At 50.4% G+C, this 22,812-nt stretch overlaps 5 protein-coding genes across 5 annotated transcripts; 2 read left to right on the top strand and 3 right to left on the bottom strand.

Moving 5' to 3' along the window:
• Positions 1–7,630: 7,630 nt before the first annotated feature.
• On the top strand, positions 7,631–10,187 carry JN550_009537 (uncharacterized protein; the record flags this gene model as incomplete). The annotated part of the gene is made up of 3 exons (XM_049321620.1): positions 7,631–7,799; positions 7,850–8,171; positions 8,231–10,187. 3 exons carry the CDS (start codon positions 7,631–7,633, stop codon positions 10,185–10,187), a joined length of 2,448 nt encoding a protein of 815 aa, XP_049168484.1.
• Positions 10,188–10,876: 689 nt separating this feature from the next.
• Positions 10,877–12,725, top strand: JN550_009538 (uncharacterized protein; the record flags this gene model as incomplete). The annotated part of the gene is made up of 5 exons (XM_049321621.1): positions 10,877–10,958; positions 11,020–11,273; positions 11,343–11,594; positions 11,650–12,429; positions 12,489–12,725. The coding sequence occupies 5 exons, from the start codon at positions 10,877–10,879 to the stop codon at positions 12,723–12,725; spliced, it is 1,605 nt and encodes a 534-aa protein (XP_049168485.1).
• A 1,701-nt stretch (positions 12,726–14,426) lies between these two features.
• On the bottom strand, positions 14,427–15,221 carry JN550_009539 (uncharacterized protein; the record flags this gene model as incomplete). The annotated part of the gene is made up of 2 exons (XM_049321622.1): positions 14,427–14,533; positions 14,600–15,221. The coding sequence occupies 2 exons, from the start codon at positions 15,219–15,221 to the stop codon at positions 14,427–14,429; spliced, it is 729 nt and encodes a 242-aa protein (XP_049168486.1).
• Positions 15,222–17,633: 2,412 nt separating this feature from the next.
• JN550_009540 (uncharacterized protein) lies at positions 17,634–19,748 on the bottom strand (the record flags this gene model as incomplete). The annotated part of the gene is made up of 1 exon (XM_049321623.1): positions 17,634–19,748. One exon carries the CDS (start codon positions 19,746–19,748, stop codon positions 17,634–17,636), a length of 2,115 nt encoding a protein of 704 aa, XP_049168487.1.
• A 1,577-nt stretch (positions 19,749–21,325) lies between these two features.
• JN550_009541 (uncharacterized protein) lies at positions 21,326–22,216 on the bottom strand (the record flags this gene model as incomplete). Its single annotated transcript, XM_049321625.1, has 1 exon — positions 21,326–22,216. The coding sequence occupies one exon, from the start codon at positions 22,214–22,216 to the stop codon at positions 21,326–21,328; it is 891 nt and encodes a 296-aa protein (XP_049168488.1).
• Between the last annotated feature and the right edge of the window lie 596 nt (positions 22,217–22,812).

A 22,812-nucleotide genomic window follows, 5' to 3' on the forward strand; every position in this document is an offset into this window, starting at 1 on the left:
TAAAGCTGATGTGATGATGAGAATGAATTTCAGGAAACATCATGGATTTATAGAAAAGATAGTCATACCGAAACAGGTCACAACCAGCATCCAAGCTACACTCCCGAGCTTCTCAGGGGCTCCCTCATCCACCAGGGCTCCGGAATGGATGCCCGAAGATTCCTGGCATGCACCTCGGTCATCACGGCACTGCCCTCTTCATGGATTCGTTCTCGATGATATCCATTTCTATCCATGATAATCGATAGTCAAAAGAAATTATGGTGTGGGAAGAAGCCAGCATTCCTCAAGATGGAAGGGAAGCGGAGATCATCAGCGCAATTCGTGCTCCATCTCGCATAGACGAGGATGGATGCATGCTCCAAGTATCAGAGGGTCACAACTAGCGCTGAATCAGTCGAATCTGACGTCCCATTGGCTAGAATACCTTGCGAGGGAGCCAATAGTTCGTGCGGCGTTACTGGCGACCGGGTGAAGTGTCGTATTACCAGCCACGGGACGACCGAAACCACTAGGATAGGGAAACAACGAAGGGATATGAAAGTAATTTAGATGCCGTCCATGGCTAGACGTTTCTTCAGACGATCCGCCTCATAACACTCCGAGCCATAGCCAGAGGTGTTGTGAGCACAGCCATTGTGTGAATTTCAAGAACTCCAAGGGGGGACCGGGCATATCTTGTGCTTCCAGAGTTGTGTTGGATCAAGTCTTGCATATCCCGAAGTGGAAAGCCCAGGGTGCAAAACCGAGAGCGGGAATACGCGACCAGGTTGAGAACATGTTGTATGCAGGCTGCAAGTGCTAGATTGTACGAGGGTACCAAATGACGCTGACAAGTTCGCACTTCTGCGCTGATAGACCGTGTTCTGTCACTTTTGACTGGGCAGAGCTCAACGGCAGAATACGGATTTTGCGTGGTTGCACCACATAGGTATTTTAGGCGGTACGCCATTGTGTGACGACCAACGCCTCAGCCTCAACCGAACCAGGGACAACTTTGGAAGCGTCCTTTGCGATCAACCCATATCGCTGCACGATGCATGCACGTAGTGCAGATTTTCTCCGGGCTGCCCGTTGCAGGGATTATTAAGTGGATATGGTGATTAGGCATGCCTCGACGAGTTTTCCGAGAAGCTTCCGATTATTGAGAATTTATCTGCTAGTCGACGCCACACGCGGGTTGTAAAACTAATTATAGTCCTTCTGCCGCGCATTACAAGTCCTCCTGTTCAGCCTCAAGCCTCACGGCTATCAGAAATCGCTTCGTTGCTTACATCCTAGAGGAAGACCAAGCGGTGAGATGTCCCGCGCTAACCCAGTACAAATGTCAGCGCTTACAGAAAGACAAGTTTTGTTTGCGACGATTGATATGTTCGGCATCAATATACGAAAGTTGTGAGATGGTCACTGGAGCAAATGCAAACAGGTGACCAGGTTCTTGGCAAAGTAGCTCGTAATGACTGTCACCAATAAACCTGCCCAGGCTCCAGAGATTAAGTCAGAATATTCTGGACGCATAGCGCATCGCGTTTGAGGAGAGCACTGTGAACCTGCATGTGGCTGCTGACCTCACCTACCGATTGGCGAAAGAGTTGGCGAGGTCACCGTATTCCTAACAGCGCTATTGATATGTTGCAGTTAGCGAGTTCAGCTCAGCTGACTAACTAGGGGACTACGTTGTGGATAGAGCAAAGATGCGGACAGTCGTTGATATGCTTCAAAGATCGATAGTAACGGAGCCACAATGCGGATAAGGTTTGAACAAGCTTTATTCAAGCTTCTTAGTATAACAGAGGGTTCACCACACTTGGATATGTATTCAATATGATCGCCAACCTACATGCCTTAATGTCACTGCGCCGTTAGTGTTCAGCGCATATTTTCCGAGATCGTACCGATGATCCATAACTAATATCAGGGTGGAACGACCAATGGATCCAGAGCATTTGTACTCAACCGCAATAAGCGACTGACAAGGGACGGCGTGGCACTAAACCACTTTGAGAGCTTATCTCAGGGGCCGACGCACGTACGCCTCTCATGCAAGCCATAAACCGCGAACATTGGTTACACCTAGACGAGAACATTGAGCTGGTTCAGTTAGTTCTAGAGGCAACCCAATCTAGTGCGGGCACGTGGTTCGAACCCACCTTAACGGCTGAAGAACCGCTGAACAATTCCAGGCTGAACCTGCTGCAACCTTTCATGGGGCGGGACGAAGCGAAATCAAGGGAGGTTGCCAATCCCACAGGAATGGTACACTAGCCAGTCTACAAAGTACGGCATTTGATGCTGACTACTAACCATCTGTCTGTTGTGGTCACAAACGTGCATGATTGGTTGACCGACGGATGGTCTAAACACCTGCGTCTGATGCCTGATTCACGTACTTATCAGAGATCTTCGAAGCAGCCTAATTCAGCTTATCATCGTAGTTGCTTCAGATATATTACAAGGCACCTTTCTAGAGGGAATGAAGTGATGGGATTGGAATGGAGCTGGGCATTGCAGAACACTGACTCTAGGCCGCGTTGCCCGCTGGTGGAGCAGTCTCCAGCTGCAAAGCACGCGACCGCCTAGGCATGCATGAGGCGCCAACCTGCTGACAGTATATTGGACAGAACAACACAAGACTACAAATTGTCTTCGCCCCTAATGCGTCATAACGAAGGAGTGGACCGCGTGCCGAAGGAATTATTGAATTCCTTATTGAAACTCTAAAAATACTTTTTCCACAACTCGACGATGACGGGGCAAATGTTTGAATCTAATGCACGTAAGCTAAATAGTTGCACAGAAGACCCTATTCTCATCGGTCTTGAGAGAATCCTGTCGGAAGGCGCTTCGATTCGTTCCGAAACATGCAACCCCAAGAGCCATTTGAGTCGATGGATTATGCACGGGTCACCAGAGTGCCCAGCTGCCCACTTGGGCTTAAGTATGATCGATAAGGAGACTATCAACCAGGTGGGAAAGGCTTTTGTCAAAGCCGTGGATTGGTAAATAAGATTCGATCGAGACGATGGTAAACAGCTGAAATACTACTTAGCTCACATCTAGGTCGAGGAACTGAAAACGAAAGCGTTGAAGCGGTGAGCGTTGTGGCCGCTTCCTTGGGATCAGAATTGATCCTTGAGGCGATTGAGCTGAAAAAGGCACTCGTACACCCGACATATTCACTTACTGCAATGGATGGATCATAATTTTTTTATAATTCTTCATGATTTAAAAATCAGGTACAACCGTGCCTACTCGAGGACAGTTTGCATGTCTTAAGCACTGTATAAATTATAGTCGATCTGTTTATTACCCCTTAACCGTGAGAAGGGAGCAGAAAGAGCTCCTATAGTTCTCTCGGTAATAAGTTAAACAATAATCTGAAGGATTCTTTCCCTTTGTCTTCCGAGTGGTTTCCGAGCCACCATAGTAATTCAAGGTTCTGAATTTCTCCTCAACTCATTTCCATATTTACAGTGTATCAACCAGAATTCGACAGAATCTCTTGAGCAGAAGATGTTTGCCCTCGAATACCTCTCATTAGAAACATTGTTGACTGATCTTTCGGTTCTGCTACTGGTTATTCAAGTCGAATTCGTCGTAAACCAAAACTACTTAGTTTTCCCGTGCCTTCTCGACTTCTCACTCCAAAGGCTTAGAAGTGGCTAGAAAATGATATGTTTCCTACCTAGATGTTGCCTGTTTGGTTTGATCATTGTCGCATAGTGGCTTGAGTCACAACTGTGTACATATTTGGAATGGGATTACTTCCAACGACCCCAGACCAGGCACACAGTCATCAAAGTGGGGTTAGTAAAACCAAGGCACTGTTTGTATTGAGAGGTAGATACCCTTGGTACTATGGATTAGTTAAAACCAGTCAGGAATGACGGTTTCGCTCGTATAAGGAGCTTATAATTATTTCCGTGAAAGAAACCTTGTTTCCTCTGTGTGTCGGAATGTAAGAAGAAAATATACTTTACAATAGTGAGAGTTCACTAGATCTACAGAGAGAAGATGGGGTGCCACTAGCACGTTTTCTAATCCAGAGTTATTCAATACTTCAAATGAGCTGGATTCTTGTGCGGTCAAGGAGTCGCCGCTCATGACAATATGATCCGCGAAGCGTCGTGCGCTAACGCATCGCTTGGTATGCCCCGGCCAAAATTATGGTTGCCACAATCTGTCAAGGTAACTCGAATTATTGGCTAGTTTATACTTGAAATCCAGCTGTCTAGAGGCGACCTCGTTCCTCTCAATGCGACGGCGACGGGGAACGAAATGGATTGAGGCTTGATGAATAGATATTTCAAGGTAAAGCTTGTTGAAAATATGTACGCACCAACCCGAATCAGGCATGCTATGCTCTGTTTTAGTATCTGTAACGCATGGGCTGTATATATTTCAGGCCGAGTTGTGTCGCCAAACGGGTGGCAGGATAGCTCACGTACAAGTTCGGGTGGATATTGGGCGGCTGAGTCTATCAAGGTCTGTGATGCTAGACTACCTGTGAAGCTAATGGCTGCCAGAAGTGGTACGAGTTCTCAGAAGTGAGCATGACAGCAGTGGTTCCGTCAGAATTCCTAGGTTGACGGCCAGGGTTGAAATTGGCACGGTGAGGGGTTGCTGCCAGGTCGGTGGAGCACATCGAGCGGCTTCTTGAGGCCTGAGTTATATAGCTTAGTCCTGACGAGCCATACCTTGTTTCAAATCATTTTTTACTTACTCTTAGGTATTATGGATTCAGTCTGGAGGGCTGGTCAGCACGTCGACTACATACTCAATCTTCAAAAAATGGATTGGGCTCCTTGAAGCCACACCTTGTAAAGTGCCGGTCATCACTGACGAGTATCTAAGTTACTCCATGGTGATCATGGACTTCAGAGTGCTGTGGGACATTAACGTATTGGTCGATTTTGACCGACACTCAGTGGCCCCATTCCAGATGGAGTGGCTTCAGTTGGAATGCGGATCGAGTCTGTGAGCCTCACAACCAGTCTTTTGTTGAGTGGCATGCTTGCACAGAAGCAGAATAGGCATGTGCCACAATTTAATATACAAGTAGATGAACATGTCGCATGGGTTAGATTCAATGCTAATTCTGCATTGTCCTCGTTCCACACCCATATTGCCTCCTGCGTCCTAATGAGGCGGGCTGGGGGTATCTTGCCTATGGCGTGCGGAGTACACACATCTCCGGCGAGCCATGATTGGCGCCGGCATTGGTACAGCGCCTTTGCCGCTATTCCGCTAGATAGGCCAGCCACGATGTCATCGAGCCAACCATCAACACGCTGTTCCTGCATATGTGCTCTGCAGATCATAGGGCTGAATCATTCCTGAATTTGACAACCGTAACAGCTGCTGGCTGGCCAGTGTTCATCTCCAACTCTTGGGCATTCTTTCTGCTTCGCAGTCGTGGACAAAGGAACCATACAACTAACCGAGTTTTCAGCGCGAATTGATGTCCATGCATCGAAAGACACAATGGCTTATAGAGTAGGCAGCTGGTACGTTGGGGGTAGACAGGATCAGGGGTTCGATCTTAGGTCATACGCATCGCCCCTAAGTTAGAGTTTGTGTCTCAATCCGAACCACCCTTGGATCACTATTAGTTAATTCAGGCGTCCCGAATGAAAAGACATGAATCGGAAGGGAGGAAGACCTGCGCCTACCAACACCAAGTTCACGTATTAAGTCTCGATGCAAAATCTAGAGGGACATTGTACGTTGCCTGATAAGAGGAAGCAGAATTCACGAGTTGCTCCTCAAGAATAATGGAGAGGAACTGCAAACCATCAACATGCTAGTCTCGGAGATGATGAACTTTGCTTGATGGATACCGACTCTACCATTTTGCGACGATCGTCATCCATAGACACTCGCCCTCAATAGATACCGTGCCGAGCGCCGTACCCTCTACCGTTCTGGCCCGTGATGACTTCGTTCTGTGGACCTTGGAAATGCAGCAGTGCTTGCAGTCGCTTGCTCAAGAAAAAAACAGTTCGAAAGAAGAGCCGCAATATTCGAGAAAGCATCCAATGACGCAACCCCTCGGCGCTTCGGCCTCCAAGGTGATCTATTGTCACTAACTGATGTAGGCTATACCGACATATGGACTACATCCAGAGTGGTACCAGACATCGGCCGTTGTAGGCTTGGCAAGGCCTGGTATGGGTATGCACATCATCGTTGTGGCATGGTTTAGCCATGGTTGCTCCCGGTTACTAGCCGCCCGAGAGCCTGGTTGGGCAATGTGGACACGAGCCGCGAGACGGTGTCGGGGAATCGGTGGGTGGACGAGATACATCGGAGGTTTTTCTACTGCAGAACTGATGGGGCACCCCAGCTTGTATGGATGGCCGGGGGATTCTGCTGACTGCCCAAGGTCGAACAAGGTGCCATTCCCGCTCTCGGATCCGCTCAGTTGGGCCAAGGGCGGGGTGCCTGGAGTGCCTCTGCCCTTCACCGCGGTTCCCACGATCTTGTGACCGTTGCGATTTTGCGTGCAGACAAGGTGCCAAGCGTACAAACGGGCCGACTGGAGTGCGGGGGAGGCTGGAAATTGGGTCGCATTTTCCCCGGGCTGGAGTCGAACGTCATCAAGTCAAAGTTGTTCTGTGGGTCTAGAGAAGCTATCAGAGAAGAACGCACCCCATGCCGACCAGACTCTGGCATGTTTGGCAGGTCTGGCAGGGGTTGGCCGTGCAGGCCATGCAAGCCATTCGTGGGGCCCCACAGCGACGGCTAAACGTCGGTTTCGGCGGAGAGCCCGACTTGGGGCCTTCGTCAGTGCCGATGTGGAGACCGGGGCCCCGATCATGACCGACACGACACAGCACTGCTGTCTTTTTTTTTCCGCACCTGCAGATGGTTGGTATTAGCGCTGCCGATGGATGTGCATTCATCGTGCGCCTCGTCGTCACGAGCCGTCCAGACCAGCTCCTAGCCTGGCAAGTGGCCCGCCAATTCTTCGGCAGATCCTATCTGGAAACTGATCCGGTCGCCGCTCGCGTGCGGCTTTGGGTCCTCCGCGTGGGGAACCATGGTATGGAACACCTATTCTCTCGTGCTCTCATCTAAGGCGGCCTTGATCGGCACCGACCCCAAGCTCGCGGAGGAAATAGTCTGATGGCCCAAATCATGGCGTGGTCCCTCAACCCTTGCAGCCCACCCATGTTTGCCATGTTTTCCCTCCCAAGAAGCCCGCACTCCATATTCTACCCCACACATCACGAACCCACGCCGGAGACGGCCTTCTCCAAGAAACTGGGGCGCGGTCTGATTTCGGTGCTTCTCTGTCTACTCATCAGAATGTATCCGTTTGAGGCTTTGCTTTGCACCGGAGTGACGATGTTGGGTTTTCAGTAGCGTCGGTAAGAATGGGTACAGGAAGATTTCTTGCCCGTAACAACCGGGGTTTCCTGGATTCTGAGCAAGCCTGCAGGGCCTCGGGTCGTTCAATCCGCCATGAGCGGGGTTCCCAGGTATCGATGCAGAGACATCATCATGGTCCTGGGCGAACTGGGAACCCCGAGATATTCGTTGAGTCGTACGTATATTTAAGCCCGCGGGCCCCCAGGTCGCTAAAGAAGTTCCCGCTCGTTAGCTGTGCGCCACGCTTCAATTCATCATGGCTTCCGCAAAGTCACTCCTCCTGTCTTCGCTTCTATTAGCCCCTGCTGTCAGTGCTCAGGCCTACGATTCAGGAAGCCGCAATGAAGATGCCTTCAGCTATGTCCAACCCTTGAATACTACTATTCTTGGCCAGTATGGACACTCGCCAGCCGTCTTCCCGTCCCGTATGTTATCGCCCAGCGTTCTTGCCTATAGACGACTAACAGACTATTAGCCAACGCCAATGGTGCTGGAGGATGGGAAGCCGCTCTCGCCAAGGCCAAGGCGTTTGTTGCCCAGCTCACTCTTGAGGAGAAATCCGACATGGTGACTGGTGCCCCGGGTCCCTGCGTTGGAAACATCTACCCCATTCCTCGCCTCAACTTCTCCGGCCTCTGTCTTCAGGACGGGCCTCTGTCTATTCGTGTTGCCGACTATGCAAGCGTTTTCGAGGCCGGTGTAACGGTAGCAAGTACGTGGGATAAGGACATCCTCTACAAGAGAGGATATGCCATGGGCCAGGAGTTCAAGGCCAAGGGAGCCCAGATTGCTCTCACGTGAGTCCAGCATATGTCCTGACAAGAGTGATGGGGAACGGCGAGCTAATGTCTTCCAGGCCCGTAGCTGGCCCACTTGGACGATCAGCCTACTCCGGAAGAAACTGGGAGGGTTTCTCCCCTGACCCTTACCTAACTGGTGTCGCCATGGAAGAAAGCATCAAGGGCCTCCAGGATGCTGGCGTTCAAGCCACTGCCAAGCACTTCATTGCAAATGAACAGGAGACGATGCGAAACCCTACTTTCAATGAGAATGGCACTCTCACAGACGTAACCTTCGAAGCCCTTTCTGCCAACATGGACGACAGAACCATGCATGAGCTTTACTTGTGGCCCTTTGCCAATGCCGTCAAGGCCAACGTCGCCAGCATGATGTGTGCGTACCAGAGAATCAACGGATCCTATGCCTGCCAGAACAGCAAGGCCCTAAATGGCCTGCTGAAGGAGGAACTTGGTTTCCAGGGATATGTCATGTCTGACTGGGGTGGCACCCACTCCGGTGTTGCCTCCATTGAGGCTGGACTGGACATGAATATGCCCGGTGGTCTTGGTAACTATGGTATGGTGCCCGAGGCCGGTTCTTACTTTGGCGGCAATGTTACTATTGCTGTGAACAACGGTACTGTCGATGTTGCACGTCTCGATGACATGATCGTCAGAATCATGACCCCTTACTACCATCTGGGTCAAGATGTTGACTTCCCCACTGTTGACCCGTCTACGGCCGACCTCAACACTTTCTCGAACCGGTCGACCTGGCTCCGAGAGTGGACCCTTACGGGTGAAGCCAGCCGCGACGTTCGCGGGGATCACGGAGCTCTGATCCGCAAGCACGCTTCTGAAGCGACTATTCTTCTGAAGAACGAGAAAAACGTTCTCCCACTGAAAGCGCCCAAGTCCATTGCCGTGTTTGGTAACGACGCCGGCGAGGACACTCAAGGCTTCCTGAACCAGGCTAACTTCGAGTATGGTACTCTCACTGCTGGCGGCGGTTCCGGTACAGGTCGCTTGACTTACCTTGTTACTCCTCTTGATGCTATCAAGGCTCGCGCTGCGCAGGATGGAGCCCTTGTCCAGCAGTGGCTTAACAATACTCTGATCGCCACCACAAACGTCACCAGCCTCTGGATTCCCAAGCTCCCTGAGGTGTGCCTTGTCTTCCTGAAGACCTGGGCTGAGGAGGCGGCCGACCGTGAGCACCTCTCGGTTGACTGGAATGGTGACGATGTAGTTGAGTCCGTTGCGAAGTACTGCAACAACACTGTCGTTGTCACTCACTCGTCTGGTATCAACACCCTCCCCTGGGCTGATCACCCCAACGTCACTGCTATCCTGGCTGCACACTTCCCTGGCCAGGAGTCTGGCAACTCCATTGTCGACGTCCTCTACGGTGATGTCAACCCCTCTGGTAGACTGCCCTACACCATCGCCTTGAACGGTACCGACTACAACGCGCCCCCTACCACTGCCATCAACACTACGGGAGTTGAGGATTGGCAGTCATGGTTTGACGAGAAGCTTGAGATCGACTACCGCTACTTCGATGCCCAGAACATATCGGTCCGCTACGAGTTCGGCTTCGGCCTGTCGTACAGCTCCTTCGAGCTTGCAGACGTTGCTGCTGAGTGTCTGGCCGAGGGACTCACCACCGCAGCGGAGGCTCAGCCTATCATGCCCGGCGGTAACCCAGCCCTCTGGGAGTCGATCTACAATGTCACCATCTCCGTTAGCAACACTGGCGAAGTCGCTGGCGCCACTGTACCTCAGTTATATGTTACCTTCCCTGACAGTGCCCCTGAGGGTACACCGCCCAAGCAGTTGAGAGGTTTCGAGAAGGTTTTCCTCGAAGCTGGCGAGACTCGGACTGTCGGCTTCGAACTCATGAGAAGAGACCTCAGCTACTGGGATGTTGTCTCGCAGCAGTGGTTGATCCCCACTGGAGAGTTCACTATTAGCGTCGGATTCAGCAGCAGAGACTTGAAGGCTGTAACCACCATTACCCCGGTCTCCGCATGAGCGATGGATAGACTCAATGAGTAATGATAATGACACTATAGCATAATTGACTTAATGTTACTACCCCAGTCTCGGGCCCAACCTAAAGATGCATGAAATGAACCATTTACTTGTTTGGCCAACGATCGTCGTTTACAATTAACCAAAAACGTACCAATAGGGGTAGTTACTTGCGAAGCAGGCGTCTTAGTTCAGTTTGAGCTCAATAATTGCTTACTCGAGTCAATCCTTTCAGTGTAATGAAAATCAAAGAGGGCTCTCTCCGTAAGCCAAGCGATAAGCAGTTTCTGCCTCGGGCCCCGCGGGGGCATCGGTAGCACAAAATCTGCAGCACGGTACTTCTGATCGGACAGAAATGGCCAAGAAATTACCGTTTTCTGCCTAATTGCCATGGATTTCTCGCTGTCTGCCTCCAATTGGGTCAAGTTCCAAGCGAATAAGGTTCAATTGAGATCCAATGCAACCCCCCACCCCGGATATCTACGACCACCGGAACGTGGAGCCGCGGTACTGAGGCTAAGCGAGATAACTACCTTGGAGAACCTGGGGAAGTTTGGGGGCGGTCTGGCGTAGCGTTTCTTTTATTTTGGCTTTCTTTTTGACTCTGGCTACTATCGTTAGTAATCTAACGATCTGTTAGAGGCTGGTGACCATTTCGTGGATTGAAAGCCTTGAACCCCATTGTCATTATGGCTAGCTGGAAGCATGCCTTCTCCCTCTCCAAGGCTGAAGTTAAGGAGGCAAAGCCACCAGGCACTGTTGTTCTCATAGGTTAGTTGCCCCGTGCTGTTTATCGAAGCTGCCCTTGGGTACATAAACTCACCGCTGCTAGAACATCACGGGAAAACGGACACTGAAGCCTCAGGAGATACCGACACGAGAGTCCGACACCCGATACCGTCCGCAGACCCTGCTGATCCTCTCAACTGGGCGCCATGGCGAAAGCATGCTGTGCTGGCTGTGGCAGCATTGTACGCATTCATCTCCAACTTCACCGCTGCCTGTATCGCTCCTGCACTAGAACTCTTTCCCGTGGTGTATCCGAATGAGCACAGAACATTCGCGGAGGTGTCCAGACTTATTGCTGTGAGTTATAACTCAACCTGCAGTGCCTAGTGAGCTCTCTGTAAGCTGTCTACTCACCACCGAAATTAGGTGCACGTTTTGTTCCAGGGTGCCGGAAATATATTATGGGTTCCGTTGTCGAACATTCTTGGCCGCCGACCTGTACTACTTGCCGCAACGCTTATGTTGACTCTGTGTACGCTCTGGTGTGCCGTGGCGCCAACGTATGACTCTTTGCTCGCAGCCCGTTTGTTCCAGGGACTTGGAAATGCTGCCGCCGAAACGGTTTCGCCGGCACTTATTGGGGACGTATACTTCATGGATGAGCGAGGAAGAGCAATGGTAAGTTCCAAAGAAGTTGCAACTTCGATCACATCTGATACCAACTCTCTCTTAGGCCGTATACACAATCTTTTTAGTGGCCGGATCACTCGTCGGTGGCCTGGCAGGTGGAAAGATAGCATTTACGCTGGGATGGACCTACATCTTCTGGATTTCGCTGGCGCTGTCGGCGCTGACCTTCCTCGGAACTCTCTTCTTCAATCCTGAAACACTATACCAAAGAGAATATATCTTCCCCAGGGACCATGAGGTTGACCAGAAGGGGACCAAGGACGGACGTGCTCACGTGGAAGGTACCGTGTTGGCACCCACCGAAACCTCGCCAACCACCTACCCGCCCTACACTTTCGTGAGATCGCTCGGCTTCATTAAGCCCCCAGGCGGTTGGGTTCACCAGTTCTTGCAACCGTGGCGCACACTGAAGCTGCCTGGAACTTGGGTAGTGATGTTTCACTATGCCGGACTCGTCGGCGGCATCGTCACCATATCAACCATTGGTCCACAGATCGTAGCCATGCCTCCCTATCTCTGGGGCGCCAACGCGGGCTTGATCAATATCGGAGCCCTTGTCGGCAACTTGCTGGGTGCCATCTATACCTACGTCCTGTCTGACTCGCGCCTGGCGAAGCAGGCTAAGCACGAGAGCCACGGTTTTGCGGAGCCTGAAAGTCGTCTCCCTACCATGCTACCAGCTCTCTTCATTGCTACTGCTGGGTTTTTCATTTTCGGATTCTGCGCCCAGAATCCTGGACCGGCGGTCTGGGTTGGTCTCCAATTTGGGTATGGAATGGTTGCATTTGGTCTCATGCAAGTTCCCTCGATCGGTTTCAACTACGTAAGTGTATTCCGGCTCACCTACTATGGGGTGAAAATGACATCTGACACACCATCTAGCTGATCGACTCCTATTCATACCTCGCCGCGGATTGCTTCGTAATGGTCACCATTCTGCGTGCTATTATTGCGTTCGCTTGGACATTCTTCGTTGCGGAATGGGTCGCTGCTAGAGGCGCAGCAGAGCCTTTCGGGATCTTCGGTATGCTGATGGCAATCTTCTCACTCTTGACTATACCCCTGTGGCTTTACGGGAAGCGTATGAGAATTGCGACTGCAGGATTGCTGGAGCATTAAGGTTGTCGCAAATGCAGCGTCATAGTGGAGAGGCGGAATTGGAGCTGGGTCCATATTATTGGATTTGGTTATCTTCATCATGCTATGGAGGCATATAACCTATCCTCTGCTCTCAGGATGTTCTCGAACTGCCATATGCTTGCTCTCAAAGCTAGCATGCCACACCAAAGTGCGCCGTACAATGCAGAAAGATGTCCCAAGGCTCCTAGCTCGCTGTGTTTCAAGTAATTATTGGTTTGTGAAATGCCGACGCATAGCTTCATGTCCGTTGGGGTACTGACAGCTTGCAATGGAATGCACCCCTTCCTGCTGCATACAAATGTCTTCTACTAGGTATAGAGGCGTCTAAAAAGAATTTGAGGTCCATAGAGAAAGGCTATTACGTTTTACGGCGACTGTGGGCACGTAGTTGGCCAAACCAGAAAGTCGCAAATAGGCAAGATTAACTCGATTTCCATTTATAAGTCTGAGATCACACCAAGTTATCGCGAATCATGTCTGTTTGTGACCTCGCCGCAACTCTTCAAAACCCCTTAAAAGTACAATAAAAGCATACATACATTTAAAAAAAATTTCTTTAACGCAAAAGCACGACGCAAGTATAGCTTTATTGATGGATTTGGCAGATTCTTAAGTTGGGATACAGTCCGGGTCTAACGTTGGCTTGGTAAGTAGGTTTGCCCGGCGAAAAAGAGGTTTGGTGATGACGACAATATATCCAACCTGGGTGATAATAATGCCTTCTGTAATTCCCCGCCCCAATGGAACAGCCGCAGAAAACCTCTTGGTCACAGGGGACAACTCGGTTTTGATGACCACGTTAGCTCCCTCAGCTGCAGTATATTTCTTTCCCGCTTCCAATTTACCGCACCCCGTGATGCTTCAGAACGTCGCGGGAGACGCTGCGGCGTTCGGCATTACCGAATATGCACCAGACATATTTGCTGTATGTAGTGGTACCTTGTCGCGCTGAGGCGACATTTTGAACGAAACCAGTGTTGCCTGGTCATTGGATTTGACTAACTTCGGGGTTCAAGACAACGGATCCGTCACATCGCCTGTCGATTCAACGAGGCTTGCCAACATCACGAACGCGGGGTTTCTCAATGGAGCTGCGGCCTTGGACCCAAGCCATGTGTTGAACGCTAACCGAGCCCCAGGAATCATCATTTCAGTGCATACACATAGTGGGAAATGCACGATTGTGTTTAATGAGATTACTAGACAGATGGAAGCAAACCCCACATATTGAGCATTTGCGGAATTGTCTTCGTGTCGTACACAAGCTAGGTCAGGTGCAATCGGAGATTCACAATATGGGATAGGTATTGTAAAGCCTGAATCTTGCTTCCATAGCTGTTAGACAGCTGGGAAGACAAGTATATGCAGTATCCCCCTTGGTAGATCCTCGGGACCCCATCCTGATACTTCAATCATAATCTTGCTTCAGGTCATACCGGATACTGATCATCGTCGTTTACAAGGGAGATGGAAGTAGGGATGGTTATGTGGGGTCCAAAATCATAATTAAATAGTAGTTGTTGAAACCAATTGTAATGATAAAGCCTGTGAGTAAAGGGAACCCTCTGCGAACCGTTTATAAATATTGCTTCTCATGTCTCCAAGCGAGCTTAAGTTTCAACTGTCATCCTTCATGCGTAATCGTCTTGCGCAATCTGGAGGAGGTAAAACGTATACATCTTACTTTTTCGGTTTGCATTTTCCTTTCTTGTCACAGCAACCAACTTCCGAGTGACGGACTTCGCAGTACTCGTAGTGAGTTTCGATGTAGTTTATACCATCATCGTCTTGAAGTTCAGTATTAGCCGGGTCATAATCTTGATTTACAGCCTCATTATGGATATACTGCTTACATATTTCATCACAATAGATGATGACAATCTCGTCAACCACCAGTCTTCGGCAGCATGCTGGCTTCTTGGGCTTTTTGCAGCTAGGTTCTGGGGTCGGTGTGTGCTTAGGCTTTTTCTTAGTGCTGGTCTTTTTCTTTGTAGTTTTAGTTTTCTTCTTAGTGCTGGTCTGGGAACTAAACACAGATGTGGTTACAGTCGAGAGTGTGCTGGTCGTGCTCGAGGTCAGGACGAAACTGGTTGAGGGAACCCTAATGCTCGTGCTGGGCTTAACTGTTCCGGTCAGAAGGTTGGTAGTTGTATAAGCAGTGGTGATCGAGGTCGAAGTAGTAGATGTGCTAGAGCTAGGTGCTGGCTCAGGGTTCAAAGTCGAGCCCGAAGTAGCGCTCGACGCATATGTGGCAGTTGTGCTAGTGGTAGAGCTCCACGCAGGCTCAGATGTAGATTCAACCGTGAATTCAGGTGAAGTAGAATCTGGATGTTCTATAATACTGCTTACGCTGGCCTCAGTAGATGATGCGGACCTCGTCAATGAGCTGAAGTCAGTGGTAGTTTCAGTGGTAGCAATGTCCTGTGCTACGGCCGACGCAGCAAGAAGGTTACAAATTAGACCCTTGAGATTCATATTGAACCCTCTATAGCATGGCCTACGTAGGGCTGCCACTTCGAGAGAAGATAGTTCAAAGAAAGTATTAAAATAACCAGGGACGAGTGACTGCAACATAGAAAGCTTGAGTCAGGCTAATTGATTAGAACCACAAGCATCAACAGGAGAAGTACGAACTTATATAGCAGAGAGTGTGAGAATCGAGAAATGAAGGGTGGAATTTCAGCTTTCGGTCTCGCGACTATCATGCAGTGTACTTCTGTAGGTCACTTTGTTTTCTCTGTTGCCAACCATCGGCTGGACCTGGATGGCACGGAATAACGGCAATGCCTCAACGGAGCATTATATTGAACTTAAAGAGCCAGCTGGCGCTGTCCTAGACATATCTGGGCGGTTGCGCAACTGAGTGGGTGGGCTGATTTGCTATGCATACACACACCAATAGAATATCTCCACCATTGTTCAAATGTGCACCTTTTGATAACATGTTACAGTGCCGAATTAGGAGTACGACCAGCTAAAGCATTCCGTCATACGCTAAGCTTGGCATTTAAATTGAGGACTATATGGCATGTCTACTTCCCCCTCCTTGTTGTACCTCGTAAACAAAATTGAAGAAGATTCTAGAACTGTTAGTTGCAACGTTGCGGGCGCGATCCTCCTTCAACTATTCAGCGATTCAGGTTTGGTCTTGGAAGTCGGACGGTGCAGTCCCGCTAAAGTTAATCACGGACGCGCTGAGCAAAGTTCTGGCACCGTCGAAGTACAGAAAGAGGATCCACGGTTGCGGCTGAACGTGCGTGATCCAGACATACAGTAACTAGGCTGGAATTTTGAAGGTGCAATGCGTTCCTAGTTGCCAAGACCATGCCAAGACCGCCAAAAGAAATATAATACTCAGCTTCTCCAAAGAAGTATTTCAAGAGACAGCCATTATCTTGACATATTCCCATCTTCTTCTGCTATTATGATCGATAGTGATAGTTTACATGAAAGCGGCTTACAAGACTTGGCAAATTATTATTCGCTTGCGATGCGTGGAGGTAAGCGAGTGTCACTCCACGTGGGCCTATCGTAAGACCTGGCGGTATAATAAAGTTCAGAATATTACTACGTAGTGCCTGTGGGAAGTGGTCGGTAGTCCGGTGACGATGAGTTTTGAGTTTCAGGTCGTGAAACATGGCCCTCTACATCCGCCCATGTGGCCGCCTCCTTTTTGCATGTGGTTTTCTAATTTGTACCACAATTGAGCTTCGAGGAGGAGGTTTCAGCCAGTAACTCTTCTAAAGTCTGTCCAGACAGGAATAAACATATAAAAAGAATAAGTATCTTCAAATAGGAGCAAGCTAGGTGAAAGAACGTAGCGTGTTTGATCACACAGGTAGTACACAAGGGGCTGTTTCAGTACAAAGACTGCCAAACTTAAGGGTACGTTGGTTGAGGACCTGACTTGAAGATAGACATAGAGGTTCCTACTTGGTGCCTGCTCCGCTGGGTTAATATTATTTCTACACAGATTAATAAGCGAGAATTCTGATAAGAGGGTAAGGAGGTATACAAATCGGTTACGTAACGCCGCTTGACACCAATAGAGGCTGACACAGGCTGACAAAGTCTGAAGAAGGATGGGCGAGGCTGATACGAAGAACCACTCAAGGCTGACCGGGCTGGGATCTAGACCTCGAAGTAGCCATAAGACATAGTCCTGATTTGGTCTGATTATATCACAATGTCTTATCGCAATGCCATACTATGCTCACCTGATCAATGCAAAACACGCGCCGGCCAAGACTGGAAAACATGACTTTGATACATACCAACGTGATCAAGAAACTGGTGTAACGCCTGAAGCTCAGCGTTCACCACGTGGTATATGGTACTTGGGGTGCACCGCTACGCTGGAGCGCATTTACACTGTACCTGGCACGTAGGTCGAGTGGGTCGTCGGTGGTGGCGGAATCCGTGACCGGACAGCATGTCGGAGATCCGTGCCAGCCAGGCAATAAATGGAGAAGCATTTCAATGATACCCAGTCCAAGGTATTAGAAGCGGTAGGCCTTGCAAACACGGCGTCCATCCGCCCAGTCTTCGTGAGATCAAGATCAGGAGACGCTCTTCAAGCCTACCTACTTATGTAGTCACATGGCAAGATGAAAGGGGGTCGCATAAAACCGATAAATCCAAAAATCTCAGAGATCACAGTCCCTACGCAACTTAAATGAGACAGATTTAATTGTGTTCGAAAGTGCTGATTTTTATGGCTTGCACGTATGATCAAAGTCTGGAATGCAGTGGTCTTCACACGGTCCAATCGAACAGAACATGATATCGGTATCAAAGCTCATCTGCTTGCAGACAAAAATTCGTAAGTCCCTTCCTCCTCGCCACGTTTGATAACCGCGGTAATCACAAACAGTTAAATCCTACTGCTTACAAAGATCCCATACTGTAATTCTCAAATAAATCATGCTGCGCAAAGTCGGTCAAATCTGGCTGAGCATACATCCTGTCAGTATCGCCTGCGTCAGAGTATGGGCCAAGATCTGGCCCACCGCTCATATAATTTCCAGAAAAATCTATGTTGGACAGGCCACGCTGGAATCCGTACCCTGGTACGAAGATGGGGGCGTGCTGCTCTGCGTTAGGGCCCGCCACAAGGTCACAAGGAGCACAAAGTTGGCCCAAGTCAGCACAAGGGCATTTCTGCTGCGACAGGATGTGGTCCTCGAGACCCACTGCCGGGGTGAAGTCCACATCATTCATGGCCTGACTAGTTGAGAACTCGTCTATCCCAAGCATGTCAGGGTGGATTTGCGACATGTCGTCGCCGAGGTCTTGCTGGAAGCCCCAGGTCTCAGCTGAGGTAGACTGAAGTGTGGTAAACACCGATGTGTCTTCGCTGAAGCCTGGAATCTGACAGAAACTTATGCTGGGCTCAAATGACGCCAAAGATGACGGCGTAAACGGTGTGTTGTGGTCTAGTTCTCCTTGAGGTACAACTTGACTGCTCGCCAACTCCGTTACATTGGAGTAACTACTTTGACTGTTGGAATTCAGGTTGCTGTGATTCTGGCTGCTTTGACTGTTTTGCTTCATTTCCAGGTGCCCATTAATAGTTTTGATGATCCACTTTTCGACTGTGTGATCGAATCTCTTCACGATGAGAGGCGGGGGAATCAACCCTTCAACCGCCAAATTCTGGCACAAATCTTGCACTAAGGCAGCTCGGCTCTTCTGCAGCCATAGCTCCAGGGGACGCGCCGTGGCACGCTCCATGTCCCTAGCAAAGTCACTTACGTACGGGCTGACCAGTCCGGAATCTTGATCTGGAAATATTATCTCGTAAATTTGCCGCCACTTGTGGTCGCGAGAATGGGTTCGATTAGAAAACTCATCGAGCCTAGCCAGATGTTTTGGGGTTAGGAACTCCGTTCGTGGCTTATCATCTCCTAAAAAATATGGAGTACAGTCATGAAACAAAGCATAGCTGGAGATGAGTGGCAGTAGACACTTGGTGCAGTAAATTGTCGTGTGCGCCTTCCTCAGATGCTTTGTTAGATAGGAGATGCTTCCGAAGCCGGCTGGTGGGCAAATAAGTGCGAACACACGAGGGTACCGTTTACGAAACGGGCAGTCGACATGAAACTCTCTCCTAGACCTTGACGCAGATGGCTGTGAATCAAGTTGCTCATGGTCACCATCATCGCCGTCCTCAGAGCCACTTGTTTGCTGACGACGTGATGAGCCTAGTGCGCGGGATCTTGTAGGAGCTGTACTGTAGGGATTGGCGGACCGATGGCTATGCTGACCATTCTGCCGATCTACTCTGCCCTGGCCGCTCACTCTCTGCGGAGTATGCGTTCGCCAATAATGGTCGTCGAGAATATCCATGATCTGTTGGTCGATATTATGTAGGAAATCGGCAATGAGATCGTTGCGCAGAGCGTCGCGCAGAGGATCGTCCTCCACTGATTCAAAACCAGGCGGAAAACGAAAGTCTGCATCGTGAGTCATTTGTTTCGCATCGTTGACATCTTCAAATGGAGCCGTATCATGAGCGGTTCTTCTGGAATCGCCCGCATTAACGGTGACGCTGGATATGATATCAGCAAGCTCAGATGCGAGATCTTCTTTGACATCCAGAGGCTCGTTGGCAAATAAAAGATGATCGGAATTCCAGGTGAATTCAAACTTCCATGGATATATTGGTGTTTGTCTTCCCTCAGACTGTACTTCAGAATGATCTTCCTCCGGGATTATAAGCTGAACCATCCTGTCTGAGTGTGGTCCTGCGTTTGTTCCTGCAACTCCATGTATACCAGACAGATCGCTGGCTATGCTGTGGGTCTGCGGAGGGCGAGTCGAAGTGGAAGCCTCTGTAGGCGTTGAGAACGAGTTTCCAATTGTAGTCTCGGACTGGATCACAGTCTCTGCGTATTGCGCACTGGGCCCCGTGTTTCGGAGAGGCAGTTCATACCGCGATTCGATGCCGGTTTGCAGCCCGGGAATATTCGACCGAGGCGGGTTGCCTCTGCCCACATCCATTTCCGGAAAGTCTCTATCCAAAGAGAGCTGATACGTATACTCTTCAGCCTGAAGAGTATCGCCGATATGTTGAAGCATAGGTCCATTTTCTAGATCATCTTCACGATTTTTCGCTTGACTATAGGCATCATTTACCTGAATAATAGTTCAAATGTTAGCATGATGTAACAAAGCCTTCCTTGTAAGACCTAGTGTGGCGGTGCATTGGGGATTCATACTCTAATGGAGAGCATTTGAGCCCCAGAACTTATGTCGTTCCCATCACTAGGAATTTGGCCTTCCATACTTGAGAGCCGTGAGTATTCTCGCGTGACGGGATTGACCTTGTTTCCCGTGGGCGGTGGTGGCAGAGTGTAGCAGAGTCCAAGTGATGAGATATATGTCAAACGCGGGTATGAAGTGTTACGGTACGTCTTTGAAAGACCAATTAGAGACTGCGCCTGGGTCAACTGATATGTAGTTATGAGCGAGATTCATATAGTAGAGGCCTCTGTGAAAAATCAGAAATCGGAACGATGGCTGCTTAACTTTTATATGCCTACTGTTTTCTAACAAGTAGTCTCGTCGTACAAATTCTGCTTCAATATCGAGCAAAAATATGTGGGTCCGCTGCAGGAACGAAATTATTCTTCGTTTCACGCAGCAAAAACCTTGGCGAAATGCATAAGCCAGGCAAGCCTCGCGCCCGGCATGAGTGAAGCCCAGATTTGATTGGCTGGGGGGTCGCGGAAGATCTGCCTGTTGGTTGTCACGATCCACGGACCAGCGGTCAGTCGTTGCTTTTTTGTTTCCCTGACCCAATAATCGCTGCAGGACAGAGATCTTACTATCCAGGGCCTCATTACTTCGGGGCAGTTCCGCAACTTGCAGTCTCGAAGAGATACTCTTAGTGGCTTACATCGTGACATTTCGACCGAAGCTCAAGTTAGCTGGGCAGGGCTCGTGAATCGCGGTGTGGAAGGAACCAACAGAACAGGGAGGGAGGGCTGGAAGCTCAGCTACTCAAACGGCATCGTTTCCTTTTCTTTGGAAACATACCCTGCTTGATTAGCCGTCTTTCAAAGTCGTATTTTCCGCTTAAAGATTTTATTTCGGTACCAATAATACCTAACGAACCAGATCTCAGTTGTTTACATGCGGTGCCAAGGTCAATGTAGCGAACAACAAACACCACAAACCATTTTCGGCAGAGTTGAGAACTACGATTCTACTTTACCGGTCTTCTTTGCCATACCCTTCGCGAGAAGGGTTATGAATTGTCTCACCTCGTTCGCTCCTAGCTGGAAATGTATATCCATCGCCTACGGCATTCAGCTGATTGTATCAGTATAAATTAGGCCTACCGATTTCGACATGGGAAAACCTACATAGTGCCACCATCCACTTTGACATACGAATAGACTATTTGAGCTGCTAATCGCGACAACTTCAATTTCCGCATTGAGCCCAGGTTCAATGTAGTTAAGCCCCAGCTTACCAGTAACACATCCCTAATGATATTTCATCCTGCGTTTCATACGGTTTTGTCCTCTACACCTTGACATACCAAACGAGCACCCCGAAGACTACCTGCATCCTCACGACCTCCTTCGTGCAGGTGCATCGGTCAGGGGCACGTAGCGCACACCGTACAGCTTCTTCTTGGTCACCTTCCCCTTGCGGTCCTTGTCCACGGTCCATATGAACTGGTCCCAGCCGTCCTTGCCGCCGACGGGGATGAACATGCGGCCGGGACTGCGCAGCTGGTCCACGAGCTCCTGGTGCAGCTCCAAGGCCGCGGCGCCGACGTGGATCGCGTCCCAGCCGCCCTCCTCCCCCTCGTCCCGGGACCCGCTGGTGGCCTTGCCGCCCACTCCGGGCAGCGCATCCCCCGGGCTCGGCTCCGACCAGCCCTTGCGCCCATCGCCGACGCGGAACCGTACGCGACCCGACTCCAGCAGGGCGCGGCCCTCGGGTGACTTGGCCATGTTGGCCTCGCCGAGGTCGCGCAGCTCGTCAATGTGCTCGATGCCGACGACGACACTGCCCTCGCCCGCGAGCTCGGCCATCACATGCGTCAGGTAGCCGCTGCCGCTGCCGATATCGAGCACGCGGCGGGGGCGACCGCGCACGCCCTCGACGTCCAGGCCCGCGACCTCGTCGTCGATCTTGGAGTCCTTGCGACCCGGCGCCACCTCGCGGCCTTCACCGTCCTTGATCGCCGAGGCGTCTCCCGTTCCGGCGACCGCGACCGCCGGCAGCACGTACTCCAGCAGGCTCTCGACGGCGTTGGCGTGCATGTGCGGGGCGCTGATGGTGGCGCCGTGGCCGATGGACTGGGGCGAGTCCTGGTAGGGTGCCGAGGGCGCGTAGTGGGCGCGATCGACCTTGAGGAAGGCGGCCTTGACGATGGGCGACGTCAGCAGGCCGTGGTCCCACATGTTTTCCACCAGGGCGGCGTTGGACGAGCCACTGCTGCGCCAGGCCATGGTTGCAATCCGTCCGGTGGAGTGATGGCGTGCGGGTAAAGAGACGGAAAGAAGAGTGGACCGGAGGAGTATATGGTCTAGGTAGGCACGAAGCCGGGAGATAGCGTGCGGTACTGGCACCTTGAGGGCTTCGTGGTGGGTGACCTGAGGGGAAGGATGTCCCGTGTTTAGGGTGAGGTGTGATGCCTAAGGTTTGCGAGTGCAGCCCACTCCAAGGAAACAGATGTGTTTGAGCCAAAGCCGCGTAGGTTTTGTGATTTACGAGCTCATATCTCAGACTTTGGTCACCTTTCCTAACCCATGCCCGGATTCTCATCCATGGGTTTGATGTGTGTAAGTGGATGCCCGTCACTTGGGCTAGAATGTGGTTCCCGCACGAGGTGCAAGCAGAGCTTCGAGGTAGTTGTAGATAGGGTACCTAGGCGATGGCTGTTGCCGTAGATCACAAAAGAAGACACTGGCTTTGAACTGCTCGTCTCATCGGCTGAGCTCGATGCGATTCTGACGTCTGTTGGGGGCAACTAGGAGGGGATCGACGTCAGATGGCTAAGTAAACGAGTGGAGTGCGGAGTGTGGGGTAGGCAGGGTGAGTAAGT

This window comes from Neoarthrinium moseri (genome assembly GCF_022829205.1).
Source record: "Neoarthrinium moseri strain CBS 164.80 chromosome Unknown scaffold44_Wmoseri_CBS_16480, whole genome shotgun sequence".
Taxonomy (NCBI): domain Eukaryota; kingdom Fungi; phylum Ascomycota; class Sordariomycetes; order Amphisphaeriales; family Apiosporaceae; genus Neoarthrinium; species Neoarthrinium moseri.